This window comes from Alternaria triticimaculans, assembly GCF_023758025.1.
Source record: "Alternaria triticimaculans strain BMP 0046 chromosome Unknown scaffold_16, whole genome shotgun sequence".
NCBI lineage: Eukaryota > Fungi > Ascomycota > Dothideomycetes > Pleosporales > Pleosporaceae > Alternaria > Alternaria triticimaculans.
In genome coordinates this window covers 426,850-454,104 of record NW_026055973.1, presented here as the reverse complement: position 1 = coordinate 454,104, position 27,255 = coordinate 426,850, and the positions used below count along the sequence as shown (strand labels likewise).

The 27,255-nt window shown below is 52.6% G+C and overlaps 12 protein-coding genes across 12 annotated transcripts; 7 read left to right on the top strand and 5 right to left on the bottom strand.

Annotated features, from left to right (window-relative positions):
• Positions 1-1,301: 1,301 nt before the first annotated feature.
• Positions 1,302-3,281, top strand: J4E78_008727 (uncharacterized protein; the record flags this gene model as incomplete). Its single annotated transcript, XM_049369327.1, has 1 exon — positions 1,302-3,281. One exon carries the CDS (start codon positions 1,302-1,304, stop codon positions 3,279-3,281), a length of 1,980 nt encoding a protein of 659 aa, XP_049219028.1.
• Positions 3,282-3,499: 218 nt separating this feature from the next.
• On the top strand, positions 3,500-4,055 carry J4E78_008726 (uncharacterized protein; the record flags this gene model as incomplete). Its single annotated transcript, XM_049369326.1, has 2 exons — positions 3,500-3,596; positions 3,841-4,055. 2 exons carry the CDS (start codon positions 3,500-3,502, stop codon positions 4,053-4,055), a joined length of 312 nt encoding a protein of 103 aa, XP_049219027.1.
• A 1,212-nt stretch (positions 4,056-5,267) lies between these two features.
• Positions 5,268-6,431, bottom strand: J4E78_008725 (uncharacterized protein; the record flags this gene model as incomplete). The annotated part of the gene is made up of 1 exon (XM_049369325.1): positions 5,268-6,431. One exon carries the CDS (start codon positions 6,429-6,431, stop codon positions 5,268-5,270), a length of 1,164 nt encoding a protein of 387 aa, XP_049219026.1.
• Positions 6,432-7,166: 735 nt separating this feature from the next.
• On the top strand, positions 7,167-11,027 carry RPB2 (DNA-directed RNA polymerase II subunit RPB2; the record flags this gene model as incomplete). Its single annotated transcript, XM_049369324.1, has 2 exons — positions 7,167-10,786; positions 10,862-11,027. 2 exons carry the CDS (start codon positions 7,167-7,169, stop codon positions 11,025-11,027), a joined length of 3,786 nt encoding a protein of 1,261 aa, XP_049219025.1.
• Positions 11,028-11,757: 730 nt separating this feature from the next.
• Positions 11,758-13,253, bottom strand: J4E78_008723 (uncharacterized protein; the record flags this gene model as incomplete). Its single annotated transcript, XM_049369323.1, has 3 exons — positions 11,758-12,579; positions 12,627-12,752; positions 12,807-13,253. 3 exons carry the CDS (start codon positions 13,251-13,253, stop codon positions 11,758-11,760), a joined length of 1,395 nt encoding a protein of 464 aa, XP_049219024.1.
• Positions 13,254-13,747: 494 nt separating this feature from the next.
• Positions 13,748-14,886, top strand: J4E78_008722 (uncharacterized protein; the record flags this gene model as incomplete). Its single annotated transcript, XM_049369322.1, has 3 exons — positions 13,748-13,780; positions 13,837-14,236; positions 14,300-14,886. The coding sequence occupies 3 exons, from the start codon at positions 13,748-13,750 to the stop codon at positions 14,884-14,886; spliced, it is 1,020 nt and encodes a 339-aa protein (XP_049219023.1).
• A 596-nt stretch (positions 14,887-15,482) lies between these two features.
• Positions 15,483-18,806, bottom strand: J4E78_008721 (uncharacterized protein; the record flags this gene model as incomplete). Its single annotated transcript, XM_049369321.1, has 4 exons — positions 15,483-15,511; positions 15,555-15,806; positions 16,766-18,760; positions 18,803-18,806. The coding sequence occupies 4 exons, from the start codon at positions 18,804-18,806 to the stop codon at positions 15,483-15,485; spliced, it is 2,280 nt and encodes a 759-aa protein (XP_049219022.1).
• A 561-nt stretch (positions 18,807-19,367) lies between these two features.
• J4E78_008720 (uncharacterized protein) lies at positions 19,368-20,030 on the top strand (the record flags this gene model as incomplete). The annotated part of the gene is made up of 1 exon (XM_049369320.1): positions 19,368-20,030. The coding sequence occupies one exon, from the start codon at positions 19,368-19,370 to the stop codon at positions 20,028-20,030; it is 663 nt and encodes a 220-aa protein (XP_049219021.1).
• Positions 20,031-21,287: 1,257 nt separating this feature from the next.
• Positions 21,288-22,928, top strand: J4E78_008719 (uncharacterized protein; the record flags this gene model as incomplete). Its single annotated transcript, XM_049369319.1, has 1 exon — positions 21,288-22,928. The coding sequence occupies one exon, from the start codon at positions 21,288-21,290 to the stop codon at positions 22,926-22,928; it is 1,641 nt and encodes a 546-aa protein (XP_049219020.1).
• Positions 22,929-23,318: 390 nt separating this feature from the next.
• J4E78_008718 (uncharacterized protein) lies at positions 23,319-24,194 on the top strand (the record flags this gene model as incomplete). Its single annotated transcript, XM_049369318.1, has 1 exon — positions 23,319-24,194. One exon carries the CDS (start codon positions 23,319-23,321, stop codon positions 24,192-24,194), a length of 876 nt encoding a protein of 291 aa, XP_049219019.1.
• A 261-nt stretch (positions 24,195-24,455) lies between these two features.
• Positions 24,456-25,559, bottom strand: J4E78_008717 (uncharacterized protein; the record flags this gene model as incomplete). Its single annotated transcript, XM_049369317.1, has 3 exons — positions 24,456-24,463; positions 24,517-25,381; positions 25,521-25,559. 3 exons carry the CDS (start codon positions 25,557-25,559, stop codon positions 24,456-24,458), a joined length of 912 nt encoding a protein of 303 aa, XP_049219018.1.
• A 326-nt stretch (positions 25,560-25,885) lies between these two features.
• J4E78_008716 (uncharacterized protein) lies at positions 25,886-26,770 on the bottom strand (the record flags this gene model as incomplete). Its single annotated transcript, XM_049369316.1, has 1 exon — positions 25,886-26,770. The coding sequence occupies one exon, from the start codon at positions 26,768-26,770 to the stop codon at positions 25,886-25,888; it is 885 nt and encodes a 294-aa protein (XP_049219017.1).
• Between the last annotated feature and the right edge of the window lie 485 nt (positions 26,771-27,255).

Here is a 27,255-nt window from a genome sequence, read left to right as displayed (position 1 = left end):
TTTCCTTTGTCGACCGAGTTAAGCTGCGTGCATACCAAGGGTGTCGCAATCACCCACTGCGCGCATGTGGTGACCCCAGAGTAACGGAATGTATGGCTTGAGGACCACGGGATGGGTAGATAGGAAAGCAGTGTTCACGTTCGAGCGCGCAGCCCGGAGGAAGGCGGATTCGCAGAGACAGAGGAAGACCCAACCTTAAAAGTAGCTACATCATCGTCAGATGAAGCCCAAGACTGGCTCTGCAGCTCGATACACCCAATGCGGGCTTGGCCTATCTACCCTTGACGCGTCGCTCCTCTCAGCGTGCTCCATTCCTGAGCCAAGGGTAGAGCTCTTAAAGTTGGCCAACCAGGTTTCATCGGCGTGCTCTTGTGACGCGGGGTCGAGAGCTGAAAGGGCCGACAAACTTTATGGAGGGCAAGGCGCCCGCGTTGTAACATGCTGCGTAACCTTATAAACCTCGATCCACGGGCGAACAAGAACTCTTGGGTGGGACGATCGCGCTAGCAGTCGGGCCATGTGAGGGTGTGAAGGATCGGTGCTCCAGGTGGAGACGGAGGGTGGGCACTAGGGCCCACACCACGCCCATCACTTGTGGGGTAGCAGATCTTGTGAACTGGAGTTCTGCTCGCAATAAGCATGTTGTTACGCATTCCTTGGTATGGGCGCCGTGGTTGTTCGAGTGCGCGAGTTTCCTTTTGGACGACCTCGGGAAGATTTCCTGAACACGAGCGCTACGCCGAATATGGACTAGGGCGTTGCACCGAATAAACGAGCTCCTCCGTAAGCAAGCACGCAAGCAACACGCAAACCTCATCCGCCACGTACCGTTTCGCCGACGCGCCGCGCGAAGCCACATAGCTAGCCATGCGAAGGCCCTGCATTCGACAGGGAGATACATGTCCGCTTTCTTGAAGAATATCATGTCGTGCCGGACTAATCATAACACAACAGCACACCAGCTGAACATACAGGTGAACTAGTATGCTCCAATGGCCGGATCGAGGATCCGAACGAGCGAATGACATAGCCTCCGTTTAGCCTTGCATACTTCAGCCGCAAATGCGCGTCTTTATCTGGCCTCGCATCTCTCCTTTTGTGCACAAACGAGCAAGCTGAAGATATGGCGTTTTCCGGTAGGTCTGGGCTGGTCTTATTTCGATATCGGCGCGCCCAAGAGAGTGCAGTGGATGTAACACACCTGGCGTTCGACGCGCAGTAGGTATATTTGAAGGGGTGTGCCTTCCACCGGACGTGTTTGACAAACCGTCCGAACCATCCGTTTCTTTTGGCACACGAACATGCCATACCAGTACCAACCACTTCCGACTCTCCACAACTCAGAAGATGTATACATACGATTGCTGGAAGTTCACAGGGGTTCTCCAAGTGGCCCTATCACCGGTCGACTGTATACAACGTTGTTGTCGAAAGCTCCGAAGTTCTACGCCCTCTCCTATAACTGGGGTCGTGAGCCACACAACGCTACCATCCATATCACCAATGCGGCCCCACCTCGTGATCTGGAGAACGACAACATCCTCGAAATACCCCGCACGTTAATACCGTTACTGTACGAGATTCGAGGATGGCGTTGGCAGAAAGCACGCACTCTGTGGGTCGACAGCGTGTGCTTGAACCAGAAAGATGATGAGGAGAAGACCGCGCAAGTACCAAAAATGCGACAGATCTACATGAAGGCTTCTGTCACTGTGAGCTGGCTGGGTCCGAAAGAAGCGGGGGTAGAAGCAGCGTTCGAATACGCTTCTGGACTACACACAACCTACCGACGAGAAATGGCGGAACAGAAACAAATAGTCTTGACACTGGAGGAAGAGAAAGAGAAAGATGTTCGCGTTAAGGTCAAGGTAGGCGACCCGGCACTCGAGACGCTGCTGAGGTTGCTAGATCGGCCTTACTTCGAGCGATCCTGGATCATGCAAGAAGTCGTGGTTTCTAGTTCGGTGTGGTTCATGTGTGGAAGCGCCAAGATACCCTGGAATTCGCTGCTGGCTGCATATCTGTATCTTTTGACGAGTCAACTGTGGCTGTGGGAATTTTATGAAGGAGCTAGGCTAAGCAACGTCATCCTCATGAAGCTTAGTGAGATGGAATTTGCCAATGGCGTCGATCTCGATTGGCCTGGGACGCTGCTGAGACATCGAGTTTGTTTTGCCGGTGATTCTAGGGACAAGATTTACGCTTTCTACGGCATGAGATGTAAAAAGGCATTAGAAGAGGTGGGAATCAAGCCAGACTATGACGGGAACCTTACGCCGGAGATATTGTACACTCGTTTGGCTGCGCGCACGCTTCAGAAGGGGCAAGTGGCGATCCTCCATGTGCCTCGTCTCGTTACTACCCCCCTCGAAGAAAGCGACCCGAAATACAAACTGGCGCTCCCATCATGGGTACCGGACTGGCGGTGGACAGACGCTACTCCTATGTCGCTGGTCAGAACCGAAATGCTCGCCAATGATGCTTACACAGTGCGAGACTACCATGCTTCGGACAACTCTTTATTCGAACCCGGCTTCGCACTTGAGACGTCCAACTCACCACCAGACCCTGGTATCTACCCAATGGACTTGCCCAAGATGCTGAGGCTGTCTGGAGTTAAAGTAGCGAAGGTCACGCAACTCACACCACGCCGTTGGCTAGCGCGCAAAGCCCCACTTCGCCAGTCCTTGCTTGAACAAGCACAGATTTTACAATTCAATATGCATCAAGTTCATGAGTGGGAGGCTCTATTTCGACCCCAGCACGATGAGCAAGTGTATCCTGCGACAGGCGAGTCTGCAACTGAAGCCATGTACGAGACCTTCATGGCTGGCGAACTACAAAACACGCCAGAAGCTAAAAGAAGCGCTTATGCCGCCTTTGAGAAGCGCCAGCGACTCTTGCGGCTTCTTTACGCGTTCAATATCCACGGCTATTTGACATGCTACATCGCGGTCGTCTTGATTGAGCGCATGCTTCGCCTCTTTGGCTGGGTGAATCCTGAAGCGCAGTTTAGGTCTATGGTAGGGCATATGTTGAATCGCAAGGGCGCGCGAATGGTCGATCTTGTAGACTCTAAGACAACTTATCATGCACTGGTACCCAGTATATGTCGGCTTGGAGACCACGTTGTGCTAGTTGGGGGCGTTATGACACCGCTTATATTGCGGGAGGGTGTAGGCACGTGGGAGTTTATCGGTGATGCTTATGTTCATGGAATCATGAAGGGTGACCTTTGGGAGAAGAGCAAGGGAAATTGTCAAGATATGTGGATTGCTTGAATGAGGAGGAGTTTCACGCTCTCGGACTCAATGCACGGTCTGCAGAATGGTGGTCTTCACATTGCCAATCACTGCCGGATCCACGCTATAGATACCACCAGTCTAACTCGGCCACCGCGCACTCTAATCCCCACCTGATTCCACATCTAAGAAGCTCGCATTATCAACACCCGGAACTTCAGTAGAGTCGAACAAGTTTTGACATTCTACAATACAGCATGTCTCAATCGAAGATTACGACTTTTGCCAACGAGACATTGGACAAGATCTTCGCCTATCTTGCCGACAAGGATGCCTGGCTTGCTCTGATCAAGGGTAAAGTAGCCGCCACGAATAGCTCTCAAGATAGCTTGCTAACTTATTACAAGTATGCAGCCCCCTTGCTATGCTTTGCCAACCCGTTTCCAAGACATTTTATTATTCGTGCTGACAGCTTGATAGTCACATCGCAGCTTCAGAGCATCAGCCCAGCAACTTCTCTACCGCGACATCCAAGTACCTGCGCAGCATACTCCAGTTCATAATGGACGCTGCTCGATGCTCTTGACCGCGCTCACAGCCGCCCCGCACCTCGCCGGCTCAGTACAAACGCTACAAATCGATTGCCAGCTCGAAGGCGCGTACCCATATGGCAAACTATCCCTCGAACGAGACGCGATTCGGGAGATTCTCGCCAAACTTGCGAATCTACAAAAGTTGACTATCTTTATCCTGGACGATCCACGATCAACGTTTGAGCAAATGGACGCATCATCTGAGATTGCTCAAATGTAAGATTACTGACCAAACGTGATTATCGGCAAGGAGCTAACGTCATATACAGGCTGAGAGATCACACTACCACACCTATCAGCATAGACTGTCCCGAGCATCACTTAGCCATGTCAACTTGGCTCTTCGGTCTGCCCACCGCCAAAACACTAGTCGTACGAGAGAATATCACGCACGCAGCGCTCGGGTATTTCACCGCGCCCTCCATCCAATGGTCTGACACAGTCAACTTCAGAAATCTCACCTCCATCGACTACAAATGGTGTACATATCCATCAATACACAATGGACGTGCTGCTGTACAGAAAGCTGGCACTGCTAGTCAACTAGTGAAATTGCGCTTCACATGGTACCTCGACGGCGCGCCCACACTAGGCCTAGATGGCAGCATCGCTAATTTATGGGCGACTCAACAGACGCTCCGAGAACTCACTATTTTGCCTGGCACATGCTACGAAATACCGCAGAGACCTTGGAGCCCAACTAGATTCACCAATTTTACCGCCTTGCAGATCCTGCATGTGCCGGCTTTCGCATTTTTCGAGGAAATGTCATGCGGTAGCCTGAAAGCAAATCCCAACCGCGTGGGCTTTGAACTCAGGAGCGATATCACGACTCTCTTACCACCGAATGTACGCGAACTAGAGATCTGGTTCAGATACCCATCTGGTATCTTGGCCACGGGTGGGACGAAGATGCGGCAATTCCAGGAGCTGTCTGAACAGGAGAGGATTAAGTGGTTTGGATGGATACTAGCTTTGCTTCAACTGCGCAGCTTGCGCCGAGTTCGAATGAGCGAGAGCCTTTGCGCTCATGATGGAGGTGGTTGTTGGAAGCAGGAGCGTGGCAGCTGGCCGAGTTGCAAGCTTATACTACCGGAGGTGGTGAGCGAGGCTTTCGCTAAGGCGGGGGTGGACCTGGAGATTGAGGTGTTGGATAGAATGGCTGTGTATCATGGGATGTATTAAGATGGTTGGTACTGGGGCTGGATATATGCGCCTTGGGTATTTATGGGGGTAGGAGGGATGGCGTTGAGTGGTGGCAAGGTTATGTTACTCAGTTATGTCGCTCAATGACTCAACCGCTCACAGGGGAACGCAGCGATGGCGATGATAGCATGACAGGATGTTCATCAATCAGTATTTGACCGCCTAACGGTGTCCATAGTAGCTACTTGCAACATCAACATCAACATCAACACCAACACCAACCTCCTTAAACATAGTATTTCCCACAAATCCCATTACTAAGCAACACAGACCCGTCCGGTGTTCCGTCCTGCAAGATAATCTGGCCCCCCAGAGAAGCGGGAGCGCAAGCACCACTATTTCGTGTGAAGAAATAACAGTAGTTCTGGTTGTTAACTACCTGAAATACGCTTCCGACACAGGCAAATGTGGAGATACAGGCCGCGCAGCATTCATAGATCGACCCGGCAACGACACTCTGCTGCGACAGGCCGTTGGTCAGGATTTGGCTGGAAACTTGGCCATTGGTACTGGAGATGAAGTTGTCGGCACCGCAGGCGGCGTAGAAGGTGGAAGCTGGTGCGGCTACTTCGATTGTTTGGGTAGTGACAGTTGTGATGGTAGAGGGCTCGACAATGGTTTGTGTGATGGCTGTGTAGTAGTCGACAGTGACTGTTGTTGATGCGCGAACGGGAGTGAGGGTGGTCGTGCTGACCTCGGTTATTGTGGTGGTGACTGAAGAGGTAGGTGCCGACGTTGTAACAGTTGTTGTCCTCTTCGCGGTCCGGGTGATGGTCGACGTACTGATCACCTTCGCGATGCCGACGCAGGCCACCCCTTGTGGGTAGACTGGAGGTTCGCATGTTGGTTTTCGGCCTTTGTTAAAGATGATACGTTGTGCTTGGCCTCGCTCTTCTAGTGCAGATTCATTTGATGCTACTTCAGGGATGCTGGCGGATCTTCGCTTCCTGTTGGGGAAGGTTGATTGGATGGGCTCGAATTGTGAAGGAGGTACTTCAGTTGTTGTTGCAGCGGCAAGCGTGATAGTGAGCGTGGCGGTGTCTGTTACGCGGGTGATGTCCGTGGATGTTGTTAGGACTGTGTCGGTAGTGAAGACAGTTTCAGAGAACGTGTCGGTCTCTTGAGTATGGGTCTCAGTCATTACGCTCGTCGCTGTGACAGTGACCGTGGCGGTAACCGGTGGAGGAGTGACGACATATGTAGGCGTCTTCGTTGTGAACTTGAAGCCATAGAAAGGTACCATCAAGATGCGAGACGTTGTCTTGACGGTAGCAACCGGCTTTGGACCTTGCTTGGTGATACAAGTAACGTAGGAATTTGTCGTAGCAGTTGCGCTAGCTTCAAATGCAAGCAAGAGAGCGCCGGCGAAGAAAGTATGTGAGAGATGCATGTTGCCACCGTGTATATATGAGCTTTCCGAAGTGTCTGATGGTCCTATTGTCGCATTCACAGCTCTTATATAAGCCTTCGTTCTTCCAGCTCATCGTCCCAGACTCTTCCCCAACTTGACCTGGCGACTGGACAAGGCGATACCCATACTTCGTTCAGCCAGCCATTTCAGCCTCCTTGAGCCATCACGCACTGCCCAGAATGTACAGATCGACATATGGAGCACATTTCGCGTTAGTGCATAAAATAATGCATCCCGAATAGGTATGAACAATGAACGCTGTCGCGACTACAGCGCTAGATCGCAAGTGTGGCTTGTCGGCGGTATGTAGACTTATTTGCCAGTTCTCGACATTGGAAAGCGTCCAGTCACCAGTGATTGGAGACACGAGAATCTAGTGCTGGCGTTTAAGGCCTCCAATTTCGAGACAGTTCAGTATGTGCTGTAACCTAGACTGGGCTGAGTGGAAGTCTAGGCCCGAAATGCGGGATCTAGAAGTAAAATGCAAGTTGCCGCGAGAAGGATGCAGGAACTGGAAGACACGGGTGGACTGTATGGAATCTATAACGCTAGTGAAATCACGTGATACGCGGTGGCGCTAAGACGGGTGCCGTTAGCACCGAACGTCCTTTGAGAGGCGGTCGCCGCCGTCGCATACCGAGCAGACAGGACACTACACGTCCGCACTCACCACCCCCCTTCACCTCCCCGCGCCTAATCAACCCAGTCGCGATCATGGCCGAGCCGTACGACTACGACGGTATGGAGGACGAGTACGAGGATGAGGAGAACCGCGTCTTGCCCGAGGACTGCTGGGCGGTCATCAGCTCCTTCTTCGACACCAAGGGTCTGGTCTCGCAGCAGCTCGACTCGTACGATGAATTCACGCGCAACACAATCCAGGACATCGTAAAAGAAAACGGCAGCGTCATTCTCGAGCAAAATACGCCCTACAACCCCGATGAGGAGGAGAACCCCATTATCAAGCGCCGCTATGAAATTAAATTCGGGCGCGTCTACCTGGCGCGGCCAACACACACCGAAGGCGACGGCACCACGGTGCAACTTTATCCCCACGAAGCGCGTCTACGGAACCTCACATACTCCGGTGCCATGTTGGCAGATATTGAGAACCGAATCATGGTCGCCCGCGAGGGACGCGAACCGGAGGAAGGCGATGACGAGGAGATGGAGGGCGGTTACACAGGCGGGCCATCGCAGATCCGGTGGGAGCGTGAAGACATGCCAATGGACGATGGCGCTGCGGCGCGAGTCTTCATCGGAAAGCTTCCCGTCATGTTGCGGTCAGAGCTCTGCCATTTGCGAGCGCAGTCTGACGCGGACCTGTTCGCTCTGAATGAGTGCCCATACGATCAGGGTGGATACTTCGTTATCAACGGAAGTGAGAAAGTCCTCATCGCTCAGGAGCGCAGTGCCGCGAACATCGTACAAGTCTTCCGAAAGAAGCAGGGTCCCATTCCATGGATTGCCGAGATTCGAAGTGCGGTCGAGAAGGGCACCCGGTTGATCTCATCGTTCAACATCAAGTGGGCGGAGAACTCACTCGCAGGTCCCGGAAAACGTATCCCCGGTCCCTTCGCATACGCTACCCTCCCATACATCAAGGCGGATGTGCCTATGGCCATCGTCTTCCGCGCGCTCGGTATTGTCTCCGACGAGGAGATTCTCAGTCACATCGTTTACGACCGCACCGACACACAAATGCTGGAGCTGTTGAAGCCCAGTATCGAGGAGGGATCCGTTGTTCAGGACCGAGAGACTGCTCTGGACTTCATCGCCAAGCGTGGCGCCAATTCAGGCACGAAGGACAGGCGTCTCAAGTTCGCGAGGGACATTATGCAGCGAGAATTCTTGCCGCATATTTCCCAGAAGGAGGGTCAGGACACACGCAAGGCCTACTTCTTTGGTTACATGATCCACCGCCTTTTGCAGTGTGTGCTGGGTCGCCGCGACGAGGACGATCGTGATCACTTCGGTAAAAAGCGTCTGGATCTCGCTGGACCTCTGGTTGCCAACTTGTTCCGTATTCTCTTCCTGAAGCTCACCAAGGACGTGTACAAGTACCTCCAGCGATGTGTTGAGAACAACCAGGACTTCAACGTTCAGATGGCTGTCAAGGCCAGCATCATCACAAATGGTCTGAAGTACTCTTTGGCAACGGGTAACTGGGGTGACCAGAAGAAGGCCGCTTCCGCCAAGGCTGGGGTGTCCCAGGTGTTGAACCGATACACTTACGCTTCCACATTGTCGCATTTGCGTCGAACAAACACCCCAGTCGGTCGTGACGGCAAGCTAGCCAAGCCGCGACAGCTTCACAACTCCCATTGGGGTCTTGTTTGCCCTGCCGAGACTCCTGAAGGACAAGCTTGTGGTCTGGTCAAGAACTTGTCTTTGATGTGCTACGTCAGTGTCGGTAGCGACGCGTCGCCTATCATCGACTTCATGACACAGCGAAACATGCAGCTTCTGGAAGAGTACGACCAAAACCAGAACCCAGATGCGACCAAGGTCTTCGTCAATGGTGTCTGGGTTGGTGTTCACTCCAACGCCCAACAACTTGTCACAGTCGTGCAGGAGCTGCGACGAAACGGAACTCTATCTTACGAGATGAGTTTGATTCGTGACATTCGTGACCGAGAATTCAAGATCTTCACAGATGCCGGCCGTGTCATGAGACCATTGTTCGTTGTTGAGAACGACATTCGGAAACCGAACCGCAACCACCTCATCTTTACCAAGGAAATCAGCAACAAGCTGAAGCAGGAACAGATGGAGACAAGCACGCGACAGGGGTGGAGTCAGGATGAGGTTGAGCAAGCCACTTACGGCTGGAGAGGTCTTATCCAGGATGGTGTTGTGGAATACCTCGACGCCGAGGAAGAGGAGACCGCCATGATAACATTCTCTCCCGAGGATCTGGAAGAGTGGCGAGAGATGAAGATGGGCCTACCTGCGGCTGAGCGATCTACCGAAGGCGAGCACCGTCTTCGACGTCTCAAGCCACTACCAGACCCGCGCATCCACGCCTACACTCATTGCGAGATTCATCCGGCCATGATTCTGGGTATCTGTGCCAGTATCATTCCTTTCCCCGATCACAACCAGTCGCCCCGTAATACCTACCAATCTGCCATGGGTAAACAAGCCATGGGTGTCGCCCTCACCAACTTCGCGCTGCGCATGGAAACCATGATGAACGTCCTATACTATCCCCAGAAGCCATTGGCAACCACTCGATCGATGGAGTACCTCAAGTTCCGTGAGCTTCCAGCTGGTCAAAACGCCATTGTCGCCATTGCCACATACGGTGGTTACAATCAGGAAGATTCCGTCATCATGAACCAGAGCAGTATCGATCGTGGACTTTTCAGGAGCCTGTTCTACCGTGCATACACTGAGCAGGAGAAGCGTATCGGTGTCAACGTTCTGGAGCAGTTCGAGAAGCCTACGCGTGCCGATACACTTCGCCTGAAGGGTGGAACATACGACAAGCTCGACGATGACGGTGTTGTTGCGCCTGGTGTACGTGTCTCCGGTGACGATATCATCATCGGAAAGACAGCCCCTATTGCAACCGACGCACAAGAGCTTGGTCAGAAGACTACTCTCCACACCAAGCGCGATGTCTCAACACCACTGCGTAGCACCGAGAACGGTATTGTCGACCAAGTACTCTTCACCACCAATACTGAGGGACTCCGCTTCGTCAAGGTCCGTACGCGAACGACCAAGGTACCGCAAATCGGTGACAAGTTCGCTTCTCGTCACGGACAAAAGGGAACCATCGGTATCACCTACCGCCAAGAAGACATGCCCTTCTCCAAGGAAGGTCTCACCCCCGATCTGATCATCAACCCCCACGCCATTCCCTCCCGTATGACAATTGCCCATTTGATCGAGTGTCTACTCTCGAAAGTCGGCGCCATCACCGGACAAGAAGGAGACGCCACACCCTTCACCGACATCACCGTTGACCAAGTCTCCGGTCTGCTGGAGGATGCCGGCTACCAAAAGCGCGGATTCGAAATCATGTACAACGGCCACACCGGCAAGAAGATGCGCACGCAGATCTTCCTTGGTCCGACATACTACCAGCGTCTCAGGCATATGGTCGACGACAAGATCCACGCTCGTGCTCGTGGTCCCCTCCAAATTCTTACTCGCCAGCCTGTTGAGGGTCGTGCTAGGGACGGTGGCCTTCGTTTCGGCGAGATGGAACGTGATTGCATGATTGCGCACGGCGCCGCCGCCTTCTTGAAAGAACGTCTCTTTACCGTCTCAGACGCGTACACCGTACACGTGTGCGACATCTGCGGTCTCATGAGTCCTATTGCGTAAGTTTTCCCCTCTCCCATCTTTACCCCCAAATCTTCCCCCTGCGAGCGTCTTTCACTAACTCGTACATCCAGCCAACTCAAAAAGGGCCTCTACGAATGCCGCCCCTGCCACAACAAAACCCGCATCTCCCAAATCCACATCCCCTACGCCGCCAAGCTGCTCTTCCAGGAACTCCTCGCTATGAACATTGCCACGCGCATGTTTACCGATCGCTCTGGATTGAGCGTCCGTGACTAGTCGTTGTCGGACGCTATGGACAAGCTTAGCCTGTCTTCCGAGCGGAAATCCGGCCGGGGGTATTCATACTTTCGGGTTTTCTCATAGTCATTTATTTGCATGGTTATGGCGTTTCTTGACGTTTGTGTGCGTTTGGACAGAATGAATTGAAGAGGAAATACAAGGCTACCGTTGGAAGGTTCAGCCTGGCGTTTTTAAGTTGCGAGCGCTTTTTCTCATCTATGCGGGGGTTTAATCAGAGGCGAATCGAATAAGACAAAAACTGCATGTGATTAAAGACTAAGTAGCATTGACCTGTTTTGTGTACCAACTTAGACTGAAATCCAGAATGCTACCTCCAAATCACTTCCACCACAAAGCCATCATGCAAAATATGTTGTACGAATCGGCATTATTGTGTTGCCTACTGCTTGGTATCTGTACTATCTATCCACACGCTCCCGTGTACGCCTTACCGAATGATTACCACCGCTCTCGTCATCATCAATATCACTCACTTCTTGAGTCCATCAAACGCAACGAGCGTCTCATCATCCTCAAACTCAAACGACCAATCCTCGTCACTATCATAAGCCTCCTCGACACCCTCGATATCGTCACCAGCGTCGTCCCCAGCTAATTGCCGCTCTCTTTCTCTTTCTTCATAACGTTCGATTTCCTATAATTCGTCCTGCGTCAAGTACGGGCCTCCTGGGGGCACGGGGAGCAAGAAGATGCGGGGGAAAGCTCGCTACGCTCCGCCGCCGAGAAGGTGCTCGATTGCGCCTTGGACGTTGCCGCCGCTGCGCCGTAGGGCGGCGACGTTGCGGTCGAACTCGTAGAAGCCCATTTCGTTGAGCTGCCTGAGTTGTACCTCGTAGATTTCCTCAGGTGGCCGGTTGTCTGCTGGGGCTGGTGGGGCACCGAAGCCGCCTGCGCCGCCAAATCCGCCGGGGCCGAAGAGTGCGGCGAAGGGGTTGCCGCCGGCTTGTTGGCCTGCGTCGCCTCCTGGAGCTCCTGCCGCGTCTTGTCCACCAAAGGCTGCGAATGGGTTTGCTCCTGCGCCTCCTGCACCGCCCATCATCTGCATCATGTTGCGCATGGCTTCTGGGTCCTGCATCATCCTTTGGGCGGCCGCCGCGAACGGGTTCGCTTGTCCGCCTTGTGCGCCAGCTCCACCAAACAAGTTGGGAAAGGTGCCCGAGGCGTCTTGTGTGTTTTGTGCCGCACCACCCTGTTGCTGAGGAGCCAAAGGATTCTGGCCTCCAGCAAACAGATTGGCGAACGGGTTTGCTCCAGCGCCTGCGGCACCACCGGCTGTACCGAATGCAGAGAATGGGTCTGTTGGTCCGGTCGTATTAGGCTGGTTCGGTGTCGCGGTTGTGCCTTCGCCTGTTGCAGTCGAACCTGGCTGTGTAGTGTTGTCGGTAGCTCCTGGGGCTGGGAAACTCGGGCCTGTGGGACCCATGTTCCGCTGCATCTGCAGTTGCATGCGCATCATCTCTGGGCTGAACATCATACGGCGCATTTCGGGGTTTCGGAGGACTTGCTGAAGCATCGGGTTGTCGCGGATCTAACTCAGATTAGACAACGCATAGTAGAAAGAGGGGACAAGCTCACCATGGGGCTCTGCAGCATCATTTCTACTACTGCTGGGTTGTTCATAGCCTCGTTCATCTGCGATAGAAACATGGGGTTCTCCATTTGCTCTAGTAGCGCTTCTGGGTTTGTGGGAGGGCCGCCCATCTACCACGTGTCAGTAAAATGTCCATGTCGAATGTCAGGTTGATCTAGACTTACACCACCGTCTGGTCCGAAAGTGTCCATGCCTGGTAGACCGTGAAAACCGGCATAGCGCGCGCCTGTGAGCCCAGCGAGAGGGTTGTTGCCTGTCCCTGCAGCAATGTTGGTCGGCACCTGTGGCGTCTGGGTGTTGCCCCCGCTTGCTGCGCCTGCCGTGCCTTGGTTTCGTACGTTGCTGGCGGCACCCTTGACGAGATGGACTGTGTGGCCATCCTTGATCTTGACGCTAGCGAGTGTGTCATGGTCCTTCAGTACGCGACCGGAGTATATCAGGCGTTGGCGTTCGGCGGGAACATCTGCGTATTCCGACGTCGAGAGCTTGGCCTTGAGGTCGGCAACTGTGGTGGTTTGGGCTAGTGTGAGAACGTGCTTCTGGTCGTTTGCAGCCTTGACATTGAAGGTGATCTGCGTGTCCTCGGTGGCTGTGGCGGCGTCGTCGGCCATGGTCGCTGATTTACGAGCGTGGGGTAGTGATAGGAAGCTCTACAGGCACTGGGAGGAATAGAGCAGCCTGGGTATGACTGTTGAGTGTGAATTAATACGTGTCCTTGGCGAGTGTGCGTGGTGTATAGCAGCAGAGATGTTTGACTGTGCGAGAGGCCGTCCTTAGCTTTGGATGGGATTGGAAGGCAGTAGAACGTCACTGGACCCGCATCTGGTACCCTGCCGTTTTTAGCGCGCGCCCGTGCATATCGCGCGGCTTCCGCTGACTAAGACACGCGCGCCAAGCTTCCGGGTGGGGGCAGGAGCGGAGGTTGGCCGGGGAAGCCAGCCGAGGTATCTTTTGAGCGTTGAGTAGCTGTCGGCCGTCATGCAAGCTACAATGGCGCCCGCGTCTGTTCTATCTACCCGAATTCATCTTCGAGCTCCTGACTGAACCTCTCTCATATCCAACAATTGAAGCTGTTTGCTACCATATATTTCCGTCAAACCTCAACATGAAAGGCATACAGATCAAGGAATATGTCTCGGTAAGCATCCTACCTAGCAATTTACCAGCTTCAAGCTTCACTACTAACTCTATCAGGGCCCAGAGGATCTCAAAGTCCTCGATCTCCCGACCCCGACTCCCAAATCGAACGAGTACCTAATCGCCATCCACGCCTCAGCAACCAACTTCTTCGATCTCCTCCAGATCCGCGGCAAATACCAACACCAACCTGCATTCCCCTGGATAGCCGGTTCAGAGTTCTCCGGCGTTGTCCTCAAAGCACCGACCTCGCTCGCAGGAGGCAAGACACCAAAGTTCAAGGAGGGCGACAAGGTCTTTGGTGCTTCCCAAGGCGGCTACGCAACACACATCGTTTGCACAGAGGAGAGACTCAAGCCCGTGCCCGAAGGATGGAGTTTTGAAGATGCTGCTGGTGTATTCGTTACAGCGCCGACGAGCTATGCCGGTCTGGTAACTAGAGCAGGGATCAAAAAGGGTAAGCCATCGGAACTCCAAACCCTATTTATCTTCCCATGCAGAAGCTAACGTTGCTATGTAGGCGACTGGGTACTCGTCCACGCAGCAGCCGGCGGCGTCGGTCTCGCCGCCGTGCAAATCGCCAAAGCCTTCGGCGCGACCGTCGTAGCCACAGCTGGCACATCACACAAACTCGACGTCGCGCGTTCTTTCGGCGCAGACTACGCCGTCTCCTACCGCGACAAAGACTGGCCCGAGCAAGTGAAGAAGCTCACTCCCAAGGACCGGGGCGTGGATATCGTATACGACCCCGTCGGTTTGATCGCTCAGTCCATGAAATGCACAGCCTGGAACGGCAGACTTCTGGTCATTGGTTTTGCGGCGGGCGATATCGAGAAGATGGCTACGAACCGCATCTTGCTCAAGAACGTTAGTGTTGTTGGGTTGCATTGGGGTGCGTATGCGATAAACGAGCCGGAGATGCAGGATAAAGTCTGGGACGGTATTTTCCAGCTTGTCAAGGAGGGGAAATACAAGGGCACTGCTTTTACCGATGTGGAGTACGTTGGACTTGACAGTGTACCCGCGGCGCTGAAGGCATTGGGTGGACGCAATAGCTGGGGTAAGGTCGTTATCAAGGTACCGCAAGAGGGTGGGAGCAAGATGTAGAGTGTCTGATAACATCATTTGTCAAACTATGCGCAAAGTCCAGCATAAAATGAGAAGCCTGAATTACAGCGTAAACTACTCCTCCACCCTCGTCCTAACATACCGCAGCGTCCTCACCTCAAAGTCATTACAATCATTGCACGAAGGTCCAGGCCGCAAAAGCCTACGATCACGCCTCGATACCACAGTCTCTCCCAAGTCCCTCTTCCACCGCCTTTCCACTACATCCCCATCCCAAACTAATGCCCACTCTTTCCCCTTCCCCTCTTCTTCCCCATCACCACCAAACCCAAACCTCCACATCTTCGCATACTGTACAACGCGTTCCAACTCCTCCTTCCTCGCCTCGAACGTCTCCAGCACCAACTCCAGCGTCTTCAGATCAGGCAACGCAGAAACGACATGTGCGCCCCAAGATTGCGGGTTGAGCCGCGGATGCCGATCAGCCTTGCGCTGTTCAGCACGCAGACGCATGGCTTTGCCCGAGGGGCGGCCCTCGTTGAGGTCGTAGCGCCCGAACGACGGGTCGAGATGGAGGTTTACGGCTACGTTCCATGTTGACCAGTCTGTGCGTGTGAGTCGCAGAGTGAGATGGGTTAGAGGTTGAGCGAGGGTGACGTGGAGGCTGCGAGATGATGGTAGCATGGATTCCGCGGGGGTGGGAAGACGATTTAGAATATCGTCTAGTCGTTGAGGTTGCGTATCCGGTAATTCGACTATGGTCGGTACAAGAACATTGTCGTCGAGAGTGCGTGAGCACCCCTCTATCCTCGCCCATTCTCCATCGCGGAAACAGCGCAGAGGCACCACGTATGCGCCCTGGTGTCTAGCGTTCCCTCCCATCTCTTTCAAGACATCCTCCAGCTTCCCGTTTTCCAACTCACGCTGCTTGATTGTGATGTCCAGTCCGCGTATCTGTGCTAGTCGCCATGCTGACATTCTGGCGCTTGAGAGATTTCGAGATGCACCCATGCGGTATGCATTTACCTTCAATGGCATGTTCCACGTCTCCAAATACACCGCCTTACAAGTATGGAGGAGTGATACCGTTATATCAGAGGGATATAAGGGTTTCCCGCCAGCCAAACTCCTAGCATTTTGACCGTGGCCGAGATATTTGACGTGGACGACCGGTATGGGGTCTTTGGGACCAAGGGAGTCGATGGGATAGGAGGCTGTATCTTTGAGAGCGTAGGTATAGATTATCTCTCTGAGTTCCAGAGGAAGTGATGTGAAGAGGCGGCAGTTGTTTTGTGGTTGGATGTTTGATGGATCTAGATACCATGCTAGTGGTTCACGGGTTGTTTTCGTGCGAGCGCATTGTAGACCGACATCTTCGGCTGGGGTACTACCAGTGGACTTTGTGTCGCTGGGTGTTGGTTTGTGTGCGGCTTCTTGGGTGGCGTCCAGTCGAACTTGGTAGCGTATGCATTCGTAGCAGTTCCCGCATCGATCGTCAGCCATTGTGGTAGTTTGATTATCCGTGCAGGCTGATAAACGGGACTGGGGAGAGTTGCACAAAACAGATGGTAGCAGGGAGAATGTCTTCTAATGAAGAGGATGACTCAGATGTAGATGTGTATGGTTGCCTGCATGTATGCCGATTCCGTCCTTGCAGTTTAGGCGTCCCAGTTGGGGTGGGTATCCGCCACTTGAACCCGAGCGAATCAAACAAAGCGGCTACTGGGCTCTAACAACTCCCCAAGCGCCTTCCTGATATACTCCTCACCCTCAACCCATCCTCCACCTATCAGTCGCTGGAGCTCCTCAACATTACTCATCCTCAACCCTGGAATATGAGCAAATAACTTCTCAATCACATCCGTGAGACTGCCCTGCGTAATTGCACCAGCAATAGCACGATACATCCCAGACTTACGTGTGTATTTCGCGTCGGAGCATCCAGTCTCTGCCATGGCATCGGCATAAATATCCGCGTACTTCTGCATCTCCCATGTGGGCATGTGGGGCGAGTCAGCGAGAGAAAAGTCCTTGTTCCAATCGCGACGGAGGAAGTCGGGTAGTGAAGCATAGCCGATACAGCGAGGGACGGCGAGACAGTTATCCCAGTCGATGATGCCTGTAACGTTGCCGTCGTCATCTACGAGAATGTTCTGTAGATCGAGATCAGGATGACGGATGACGAAGGTCTCCTTCTCGTCGGCATCTGCGGGATCTTTTTTCGAAGCGGCGATGGTAGGGTGGTCGTGAAGCATGTCGATGATCTTGCGCATTCCAGATACCATGTTCAGTATATCTTGATCAACATCGGGATCGTATTCAGGGATCGCAGGCCAGCTCTCCTCCAAGTCCAGCTTCCAGTAGTCCAGATTCTTTTTGAATGGTCCATATGGGTACACTTGGGTTGGTCCTCCTAGATCCTCCGCAGTGAGTTCGTACGGCGGCTTCCAGCGATATGAGACTGTAGTTGTTGGCGTCGCGCCCAAAGAAAGTGCGTCCTTGCAATCTACAAGACCAACCTCATTGAAGCTCACGTCTCTTAGCTGCGACATACACTGCGCAAGTGAGCACAGAATATTACGACGCTTCTTCTCCGTTTGTGGAGAAACGCAGTTGGTGGTGACATGATTGCGATCACTAGGCTTGTCATACCAGACGTTTTGGGCGGCTTTTCCAGGCATGCGCTTCATCAAGATGTATGGTGCGCCGATGAAAGAGGTCTCGATATCTAGAGCGAAGTCAACGACTTCTGGTATCGGGATGGAAGTTTTGTTTCGCAGCCACTGCATCAAGGTCACTTCGCAGCGTAGGTTGTGCTGATCGCCTGGCTGCCACCGGGCTGCAGTTCCAATAGCAGGGACTCTGAAAACATATCGTTCGACAAGACGGTTGGGAGGCTCGTCTTTTACCGCTGCCATGAACACAACGTGATGAAATCCACCATCCCTGCGTTGCGTAACATGGCACTCCTCTAAAGCAATATCGACGGAGCTGTAGCTCTCGATGACCGAATGCAGCAGCTGTCTGAATGCCGAATCAGGAATTGCGTGAATCTTTTCCCAATCAAAGCGAGACATCCCGGCTTCAGATGCATCTGTCCTGACGGTGGTGTCGCGATCGTCCCCAGTGCCAGTATCCGCTTCACTCTTTGCAGTTGTGCATGTATTGCCGTCTTGCGACTGCGTCGTGTTACTCGGAATCAGAAGACTATCATCTTCTTGACATGCTTGTATGTTTCGCGAGGATGCGCTATCCCTTTGCTGGCTACGGCTTGAAGGATCCGAAGGCACGTCAAAGCTCTCCAACATGTCGTTGTGAAGGTTTACTGCCGTCGACGCGTCGCCCGTAACCTCTTTCAGAGAACGAATAATCGTAGTCGAGCCGTTCGTAGTCGTGCAGCTATCGTGGTGATGTACGTTATCGAAGATGGACCCAGCAAGCTTATAAGTCAGAGTCGAGGTGATGGTGGATCGGCTCCCAGCTTCACGAATTGTACGTTTGTCGTCAGTTGCGGTGCTCTCGCAAGCGGTTGATCCTTTGTCTACTTTGTTAAGAACATGATTGTTTTTCGCAATGTCGACATGGTCATCGGACGACTGCGCAAAGCCTTCATTCGTGATCTGCTGAACACCGGGCTCAGCGATATCGGACCCTCGAAAGATGTCATCAACTTCCCACCCACCACTGGACTCCTGCTCGAGGCTGAGTGTGAGCGGTTCGAGCTGGTACACGTCGTCGCTGGTCTCGGATGTGCGTTCTTCGTGGGTCTTGGGCGAGACGGTTCGACCGTGTTTATAGTGGAACAGTCTCCGCAAAGAAGCCAGCATGCGCGATGCTCTTCCTGATTTGGGAGCTTCCATGGCGTTGAGTGCAGGCGGGATGATGGAAGATGCATTGAGTGTCGTCACCTTTGCTTGACGATTCGGCCATAGGCTTGTGATCTTGTTTAGAATACCCATAGCTAGTAGAGTTGAGTTGGCCACTCGTGATCGTGAGAGGGTAGCAGGTGGTTGAAAGGTCCAAGTGAGAATGTGTTTATGTATTGCAAGAGTCGAAAGCTTTGACCGTATTCTTTGTGATTCACTGCTGCCGGTAAATGCGATCAGGAAGCGATAGATTGCACTTATGCCTTTCACACGGCCCAGTTCTTGCTGGTTCAAAAGTTCGCAGAATGCCCTGGCTTTACTGTCCAATATCAGTACGCGCACATTCAACTCCACTGTTGATCAAATACCCAGCCAAAGACATTCCTTGCCCCCTTAACGACCCAATTACAAGATCTCGAAGCTCAAAGTTCTGGTCCGTTACCTTTGAGAATATCTACCATGGCAGTATTCAGTTTGCCCTTCGTACGACTCTATGGGCCCGGTTGGGCTGTCTCCTGGAGTGGCCGTTGTTGCAACATTTGGCGAATGACGTGCGACATGGAAGGGCACCACTGTATAGAGCCTGGATGCGGCACAATCAAGCGCAGTTGCTTCGAGCGGCTACATCTTGCATACTGTTGCGTACCCATTCAGATGGCTAATGGCCAGTGGCGGTTCTGCGGCAACCGATTCGGAGTAGAATCTCCTCATGGTTGCTCATTACACCATTACGGCGAGTATGAAGATAACCGCTTTTTCCAGATGGCGAAGAAGAATTTGGACTATGAGCTCCCGAGCAAGTTCCCCCACGAGCAGATCGGATGGCAGATGGACATACCCAAGCTCGGAGATATCCGCTTTCCGTTCACTATGTGCATGGGTCTGATCAGTGGTCAACCGAGCTTTGTTCGAATTCTAAAGGTCTCGCCAGACGGTTCGCCCGCTGAGATCTGTGAGATCGTTAAGGTAGCAGATAGGGATTTGCAGCTCACCAAACCCGAGACCAGCAACGACCGTTCCTCGGACGACTCTGCAGAGGCAAATGCAATTCCTCGAAAGCCAGCAGTTCTCCTTAGTATAATCGAGGAGGAAGAGACAAACGAAGAAGCATATAATGATGCCGCCTCTTATATGACCTATAACCATGCTATCAGAGAGGCCAATCGAGAGCGAGAACGGGGATTAAAAGACTCCCAGAAAGCCAGAGCAGCTGAGAAAGCAGCAAAAGCCGCTTCTTCCAAGTCCAGGGCCAAGTTGCAGAAGCCGGAGAGTATGAAAGAGAAAATAGCTGCAGCAAAGCGGAAGAAGAAAGACTGATCAGCGTATCCCGGTTCTGTAAGTACCTCGATTAGATATCGATTTGTTTCCGCGTAGAATCGGCGCAATCCTTTGCTATCGCTGACGAATGTAGTTCCGTAATCAGTCAGCACCCGAACATCGTTTTGCGTTGATAAGAAATCGCAGGCGCTGAGATGCGATATGAATATTGCAGGATGAGCAGACATAGTGGTAACCACTGGCTGCGCTGCGATGCACTGTAGGATCAGCATAAGCTTGGCGAGAGAACCTGGCGTTCATGAGATATGCGCGAGGCATGAAAATCTACTCTTTTCAGAACGCCTTAAGCGTACAGAATCAGTTTGTGGTGAATGAAATGACCCCTCATATGTCTCGGTGCTTTTGATGAGGCATGGTGTTCGGTGATGAGATGTGGATGAGGTTCGAGTTGGAAGCGTGGGAAGGAACTATGGAGCATTGACCACCAAAGCATGGCGCTGACTAATTACCGATCGCCGAGCTCATTGTTACGCGCATCCGCATTGGAGATGCGTCTTACCCTCCGCGTTTTGCTGACTTCTGTCATTTTCGACTGTCGGTGCGCTTGCTCATCTCTTGTGTCTATCAACACGACCACTTGATGCCGGGCTGGCCATCATCGTGTCAAGCTTCATACCTACCGTTCACCTTTGCCACCGATGGCGAAACAAAACCTGGCCCTGAAGTCTAGCCTGAGCATGCGCGAGCTTTATGCCACGAGCATATTTGAAGAACCCAATATAGCCTTCCGCGTATCTGTGGGAACTGTAACTTCGTGGACACAAAAGCGAAATGAAAACTGCGAAACCGGAACCATTAGTTGCCATGGCTATAGGGTGAAAGCAACGGCACAACAATGTGCCTGTCACTCCTGGCCCGCACTCAATCTTGCAGAAAGAACTAGAATAGCCTACATGGATGTTCGAGGAATGTGTGGCAGAATTCACAATGTTGTCAAGTGTCAGTACGATTTGGCGTGACAAGTCTGGGCCTTCCGACTGTCGAACAACGCGACCGCATTCACTCTGAACCTTTGGCAAGCCAGTATTCGCCATCGTTCTGAGATGAGTCTGCGGCTTCATTTCACCCCATGAGCTACCAGCTCTCTTGAGTATAAGTTCGTCCCCTATTCTCCCCACATCATTACTCACCTTCCGAAACCCTACACATCCTTTACAGGTCAACCAAAAGTTCGCCACTTACTCTCTTCAACATACTACTCACATTCGAAGCTCTAAACCATTGCTTCAGACCATCATGTCATCGGAAGAGGACAAGATAACATCCTCGTTGGTCAATCTAGACATTTGCATGACCGCGCAGGAGTCGACAGTTGACCGGAACAGTATTCCAGCCGACGAACATGCCAACCAAAACAAGACTTATCGAAACCAGCCCTCTAGACCTAAGGGGAACGAAGAGACTGAGGATGGCGGCATAAATTCTGGCATTGGCCTGGACGAACCAGTGTCTGATGATGATGACGACCACGAGCGCTACATTGTTGATGACGATGAAAGCGTTCACCTTGCTCTTAACCTAAAACGCCACGACTGGGAGCCTCTTCGACAAATTCCAGACGACAAGTTCAAGGATATTGTCCTGCTATCCGTGGATCCCAGCGGCCAGCTTGAGCGTGCAAATGTCGAAATTCTCTCGCGCTATGAGGGCGAAATGAACCTCGTTGTGACGCTTCAAGTCCGCCACAAAGACCAGGGTGATCAAGACTACGTCGTATCGGTGCCATCCGTGGGCACGCAACCTCGCTGGCGAGCGGGAGACGCCCACAATCTGAGAAATGAAGTTGGTCTTATGAAGTACCTCTTTCAGCACACGGATGTTCCGGCCCCAGAGGTCATCGCATCAGCAGAGTCTGTAGAGGGATCCAACCTAGGTGCGCCTTACATACTCATGAAGCGTTTACCTGGCCGTCGTGCGCATGAGATTTGGTTCGAAGATGCCTCGGACATGAGCCACATTACCGCAGTCCGTATCTCAAAGGAAACTGAGGTAAAGCGTGTGAACCTATTGCGTTCACTTGCCAATGCTATGGCAGGGCTACAAAAGGTTGAGTTCAAGGGCATTGGCATTCCTGCGTTTACCGATGGGGGGAGCAGTGAGACGCCCCGCGTTTCCTATTTATCTCAGTGGAAGGATGAATCCGACCTCACGCATGAAGACCTGGAGTCTGACACTCAGGTCTACCAGTACGGACCATTCGCGTCAAGTATCGAGTACTTGACTCCTAATTTCAGGACGATTTGGCCGCCTCTAGATTCGGAGGTACTGGATACCTTGTATCCAGGCACCTGCGACCGCCTTAGAGCGCTAGGCTACCGGAAAGTGCTCGAGATCATCTTTTCGCAGCCCGTCATCAGGAACTCCAAAGCGTCTAACGCCGAGGCTAACGAGGAAGAGACCTTTGTCCTGGGGAATGATCTCTACCTCCATAATATTCTCGTCGACGATGATGGCAATGTCACAGGCATTCTAGACTGGAGTGTCTTCGCAAGTCCACGTTTCGTGGGTTACGCCTCACTTCCCATCTTTCTCCGCCGTGATTGGCACACTTGCTTCACTCTGCACGACTACCCATGCATGGGATATCAACTGGACCACTATCGTCAAATCTATACCAAAGCTATGGAGGAGACCGGATGTGCCGAAGCACGCTTCACCGCTAAGTCAGGCATGTACCACGCGATCGTAGAAGTACTGACCAGTTCAATGTCTGCCCCCGAGCTTATCAAGAAGATTATGCTTGAGATACCAGAACTGCGTCGCACAGACCTCAATGAGTTCAACATGCTCCTGGGGCGAGACGACTGGCCCGAGGCTGAAGAGTGGTTGGCGGGGAAGATTGGAGAGCTTCTGGACAGCAAGCCCTTATCACGTTGAAGGGACCTATGGAGGGAGTGAGATGTGCTGAATACGTGCGTTCATCACGGACAGCATCATGAGTACGGAGACTAATCAAGGAAAGCTTAGTAGATGGACAGGTCAGCTGGTATCAGGTCCTGTCGCCAGAGTTTTTTTCGAATATCGTGCGCTGTATGGTCATATCAAGATAGAAGTTCTGTTTATATCACACCGTTGCTCATTGACTAAAGTGCCTTTGATGTGTTCCTTTCTTCTCTCGCTACATGTGGTCAAGTGAAGATCGATACGTCATGGATCGCCTGACATCACCACTCTCACAAGTACACATCTGGGTACATAAACATACCTGCAGTGGTTTCTGAAGGATATACAACTCAAAACCATCAATCTGAACAATTCTCAGAAAATATGGCATCCCCATTAACAATAGTCGTCACCGGCGCCAACCGTGGAATCGGCCAAGGCATCATCAACCTCCTAGCCACCACCCAACACCCACAACCCCTCCACATCTATGCCACATCCCGCGGCGGCGTAGACCTCAAAATCCAAGCAAAACCGCCTAACGAGATCCGCTACGCAAAACTCGACGTCTCAGACAAATCATCCATAACATCCTTCCTCAAAACCGCGCTCAACGACAGCGGCAAAATCGACGTCTTGATCAACAACGCCGGTATAAACAACAACAACAACGAAACCCCCGATGCCGCGAAACAAGTCATCAACGTGAACTACCACGGCACAAAACAAATGTGCCAACTCTTCCTCTCCGAAGGAAAAATGTCATCCACACCAAACGCGCGTATCGTAAACGTCTCCAGCACCGCCTCGTCCTTATCAAACTACCCCAGCACCACTGCATCCCGTTTCCGCTCCGTCAGTTCCATCTCCGACGTCGACACCTTGGCTCAAGAATACATCAACTCCGTGAAATCCTCATCCCAAGAAGCCGCCGGGTTTGGCGCGCCGCCGAAATCGTATCAAGTCAGCAAAGCGCTGATGAACGCTTTAACAGTGGTTCTGGCACGTGAAAACGAGGGTGTGTTGGTGAATTGCTGTTGTCCTGGGTGGGTGGATAGTGATATGGGGAATCAGATTGGGAGGCCGCCGAAGACGTTGGAGGAGGGGGCGAGGATACCCGTTCGGTTGGGGATTGGGCAGCTTGGTAAGGGTGGGGATAGAGACGGCGGTTTAACACAGGAAACTGAGCCGATAAGTGGTAGATACTATGGCAACGACGGAGTTACAGATCGGGGATGGGGGAGGGCGAGGGAGTGGTAGATTAAGGTTATTGTAGATGGTATAGGAGTACAGAATATAGATTATCCTTTTCCATAAGCGAACAGACCGAGTACACAGAACCCCATCCCCACCCTTCCCAAAACCCACCTCCATCAATCCAAAAACCAGCTCGGCACCTCGGGCCCCCAAACCGCCAAACTCTCATCACCCGCCTCCCCCCACCCCACGGGCGTCTCCTCATTAACGCAATCCCCATCCGCATAATGCTCAATCATATTCCCCGTCGTATCCCACCAATAGTCAAACAACTGACTCCCCAATATATGCCTCCCCACGCCCCAAACACTCTTATACCCCTTACTCGCCAACCACTCATGCCCCAAATTCTGCGTATCAAAGTCGTGGACTTCGAAACTACAGTGATGGACATGGGAAGTGGGGTTGCTGGAGAGGAAGATGGTGTGGTGGTCTGTGTAGCCGGGACCGAGGTCGAGGTGCGCGAAGATGGCTACGTCTTTTTGTTGGGGGAGGGAGGGGTCGGACGGGTTGGGGTTGATGTAGAGGAAATCGGTGGGGACGATGTTGAAGGTGCGGGTGTACCATTGCATTTCGGCTTGGAAGTTTTGGACGCAGAGGCCGTAGTGGCCGAGTTTGTGCACGGCGGCGGGACCGGGTTTGAAGCGTTGGAAGCGCGCGATGCGAGGCTTTTCGTTTTCGTAGTTTGTTGTTAGGACTTCTGGGAAGGGACCGGGTTCTTTTTTCGTTTGCCCGTGAATGAGATTTATGGGGAAGCCTTCTGGGTCGTGCAATGTGATCATGTGGCCGCCGCCTGGTGCGTCGGTCAACTCCTCGATAGGACCAGCACCCGCAACTTTCGACGCTTTTTCTAGCTCGGCGTAGCTTTCTACTTCGAAACAGCCGCCGAGGAACTTTTTCTCTCCTTCTTGTGCGTAGTAGACGTATTGGTCTGAGCCGTAGCCTTTGAACCATTTCTTGCCTGGGGCTTTTTGGGCTACGCTCATGCCAAAGTCACGTAGAAAGGTGGTTATTTCGTCTAGATCAGGATGTTGGTACCGCATGTGCACCAGTTTTGTGAGTTTGATTTGGGCATCGCGGTCGATGTTTTGTTCTTGCTGCAATTGTCGGAGTGGTTTGCAGGGCTTGGGTATGGCGATAGATTGATGGACGGAGGAGCCGCGGTTTGGTGATGTTTCCCGGCTTGGGTTCTGGGAGTGTGGTCAGCAAGGGTTTGAAGATAAGGGTTTTCGTTCATCAAGAAAGAATGAGCTCCAAAGGCGGCTTCATCTGTTCGAAGATGCCAAAGAGTATCGAGAATGTAGATGTGGGGCCGTTGGAGGTACATACGGCAGGTGTGATTTTGTCATTAAAGTCGTCGAAAGCCATGTTGAAAGAATTCCCAAGTTTCTTTCGCCAGATAGAACCGCTGTATAGAAAGCAAGCAAAGCAATATGATGTTTGGTTGCCAATGCAGCCAGCGACGGGAGAGTATATAACCGGATGTGGGGAAGGAGATGGCACCTATGCCGATGTGGGGTCCCGGCATCTTTGTAGGGCTGAAGGCAAGACACCCTGCATCAACGCCACTGGTTTGCATATGCAGCAGGTACTGGCTAAGCCCGTATGTGGAGAGTCAAGATGATGTGAGATCAGCGTGGCACATGTACAACCAGCCGCAGTTCGCAAATGATGCTCTTTGTTAGATTGTCACTTCAAAGCTCCATCATTTCCTCTTCTTCCACAGTGGGTTTGGCCCCTTCGACCAAGTTGTTCAACCACGTACCCAGTCTGAGCGCAGCCTTGCTTATCTGAAGCTCTACGATGGGCACAGCGCCTGCCGCATACCCATTAGTTCCAAGATCTGTGTCGTTCGTTACGCGACTCCACACGTAGTCGCAGTCCCATTTGTTGCTCTCCTTCGCCCAACTTGTTGCGCATTCCTCGGGTGTAGAAGGGTCGGTACAGGAGAGCCACATGTACGGCGCGGAGTAGAACTGATCTTTGCGAATACGAGCGACGAGCCCAGAGAAGAATGGATCGATCGACTCGTGCGAGAAGGGATGGTCGACGTTCGCCGCGAAGTAGGGTATGTAGCCGTCCCAGACCTTGTTTGTTAGCACATCCTTTTGCTGTCCGTGTAAGATACTCACAGAATGTAACTGCGTGTGAGCGCCACCAAATACCACTTTGTACGTATTGCCTCCTACTTGTCGGCCACTTGCATGTAGAGGCTGATGAATGTCGCCCAGAAAATGAGCAACCCACTTCAGTGCATAAGAGCAAGTCAGATTTGCACCTCCCGATAAATCACCAGCATACACCTGGTCTATGCACTCCCGCAGTATCCTCGTCTGGTTCGCAATAGCACTAACAACGCAACCGCCCTTGGAGCAGTCTCGCGCATAGTCTAGACTGCAGTTCTCAGGTTGGCGATCGTGTGTGTCTATCCAGTGCCACTGGTACGAGAAGTGGCCTTCGCTGGTGTGCGCATACCCGTCTGCCCATGCTGCGGAGCGCCCGACTGAGCCGTTGTATTGGGGTTCGAGGATCTCCGCAAGGACGGACGTGGTTTCGGGCGTGAAGAAGGTTTCTGCCATGAAGCCGACTTGATTATGAACTGTGTGGACTTAGCGCTAGCTACTCGCGAAAGTGAAAGGACGTACCGTCTGTGTTCCATGCTTTCGCCGAAGCTACAAGTGTAGCTCCTATGAAGATGCTTCTATGCAACATGGTACCGGAGGTTAGTAGAGCTGGTAGTTCGAAAAGAGGTGAAGAGATGTCTATGTCTAAAGATATCGAAGCGCGCGGCGTTTATGTACCTCCTAGAGCTTGTGGCTGGGTGGATGCGAGCTGAAAGATGGGGCTGGAAGCCTAGAATTGCACTGTTGCCGTATGAGAAGGTCAAGATAGATCAAACTGAGATTTCGTACAAATAGCAGTATCCCAAGAATGTAGAGACGAGATGGTGAGTGTCTGGCGCCTCTGTTGTTGACCTCGGGACGCGTGATGCACCATGATGACGCGCCGTTCACGTGGGGTGGCCGGGAGATTGCTGCAGGGCAAGCGCACTAGAGCCGAAACG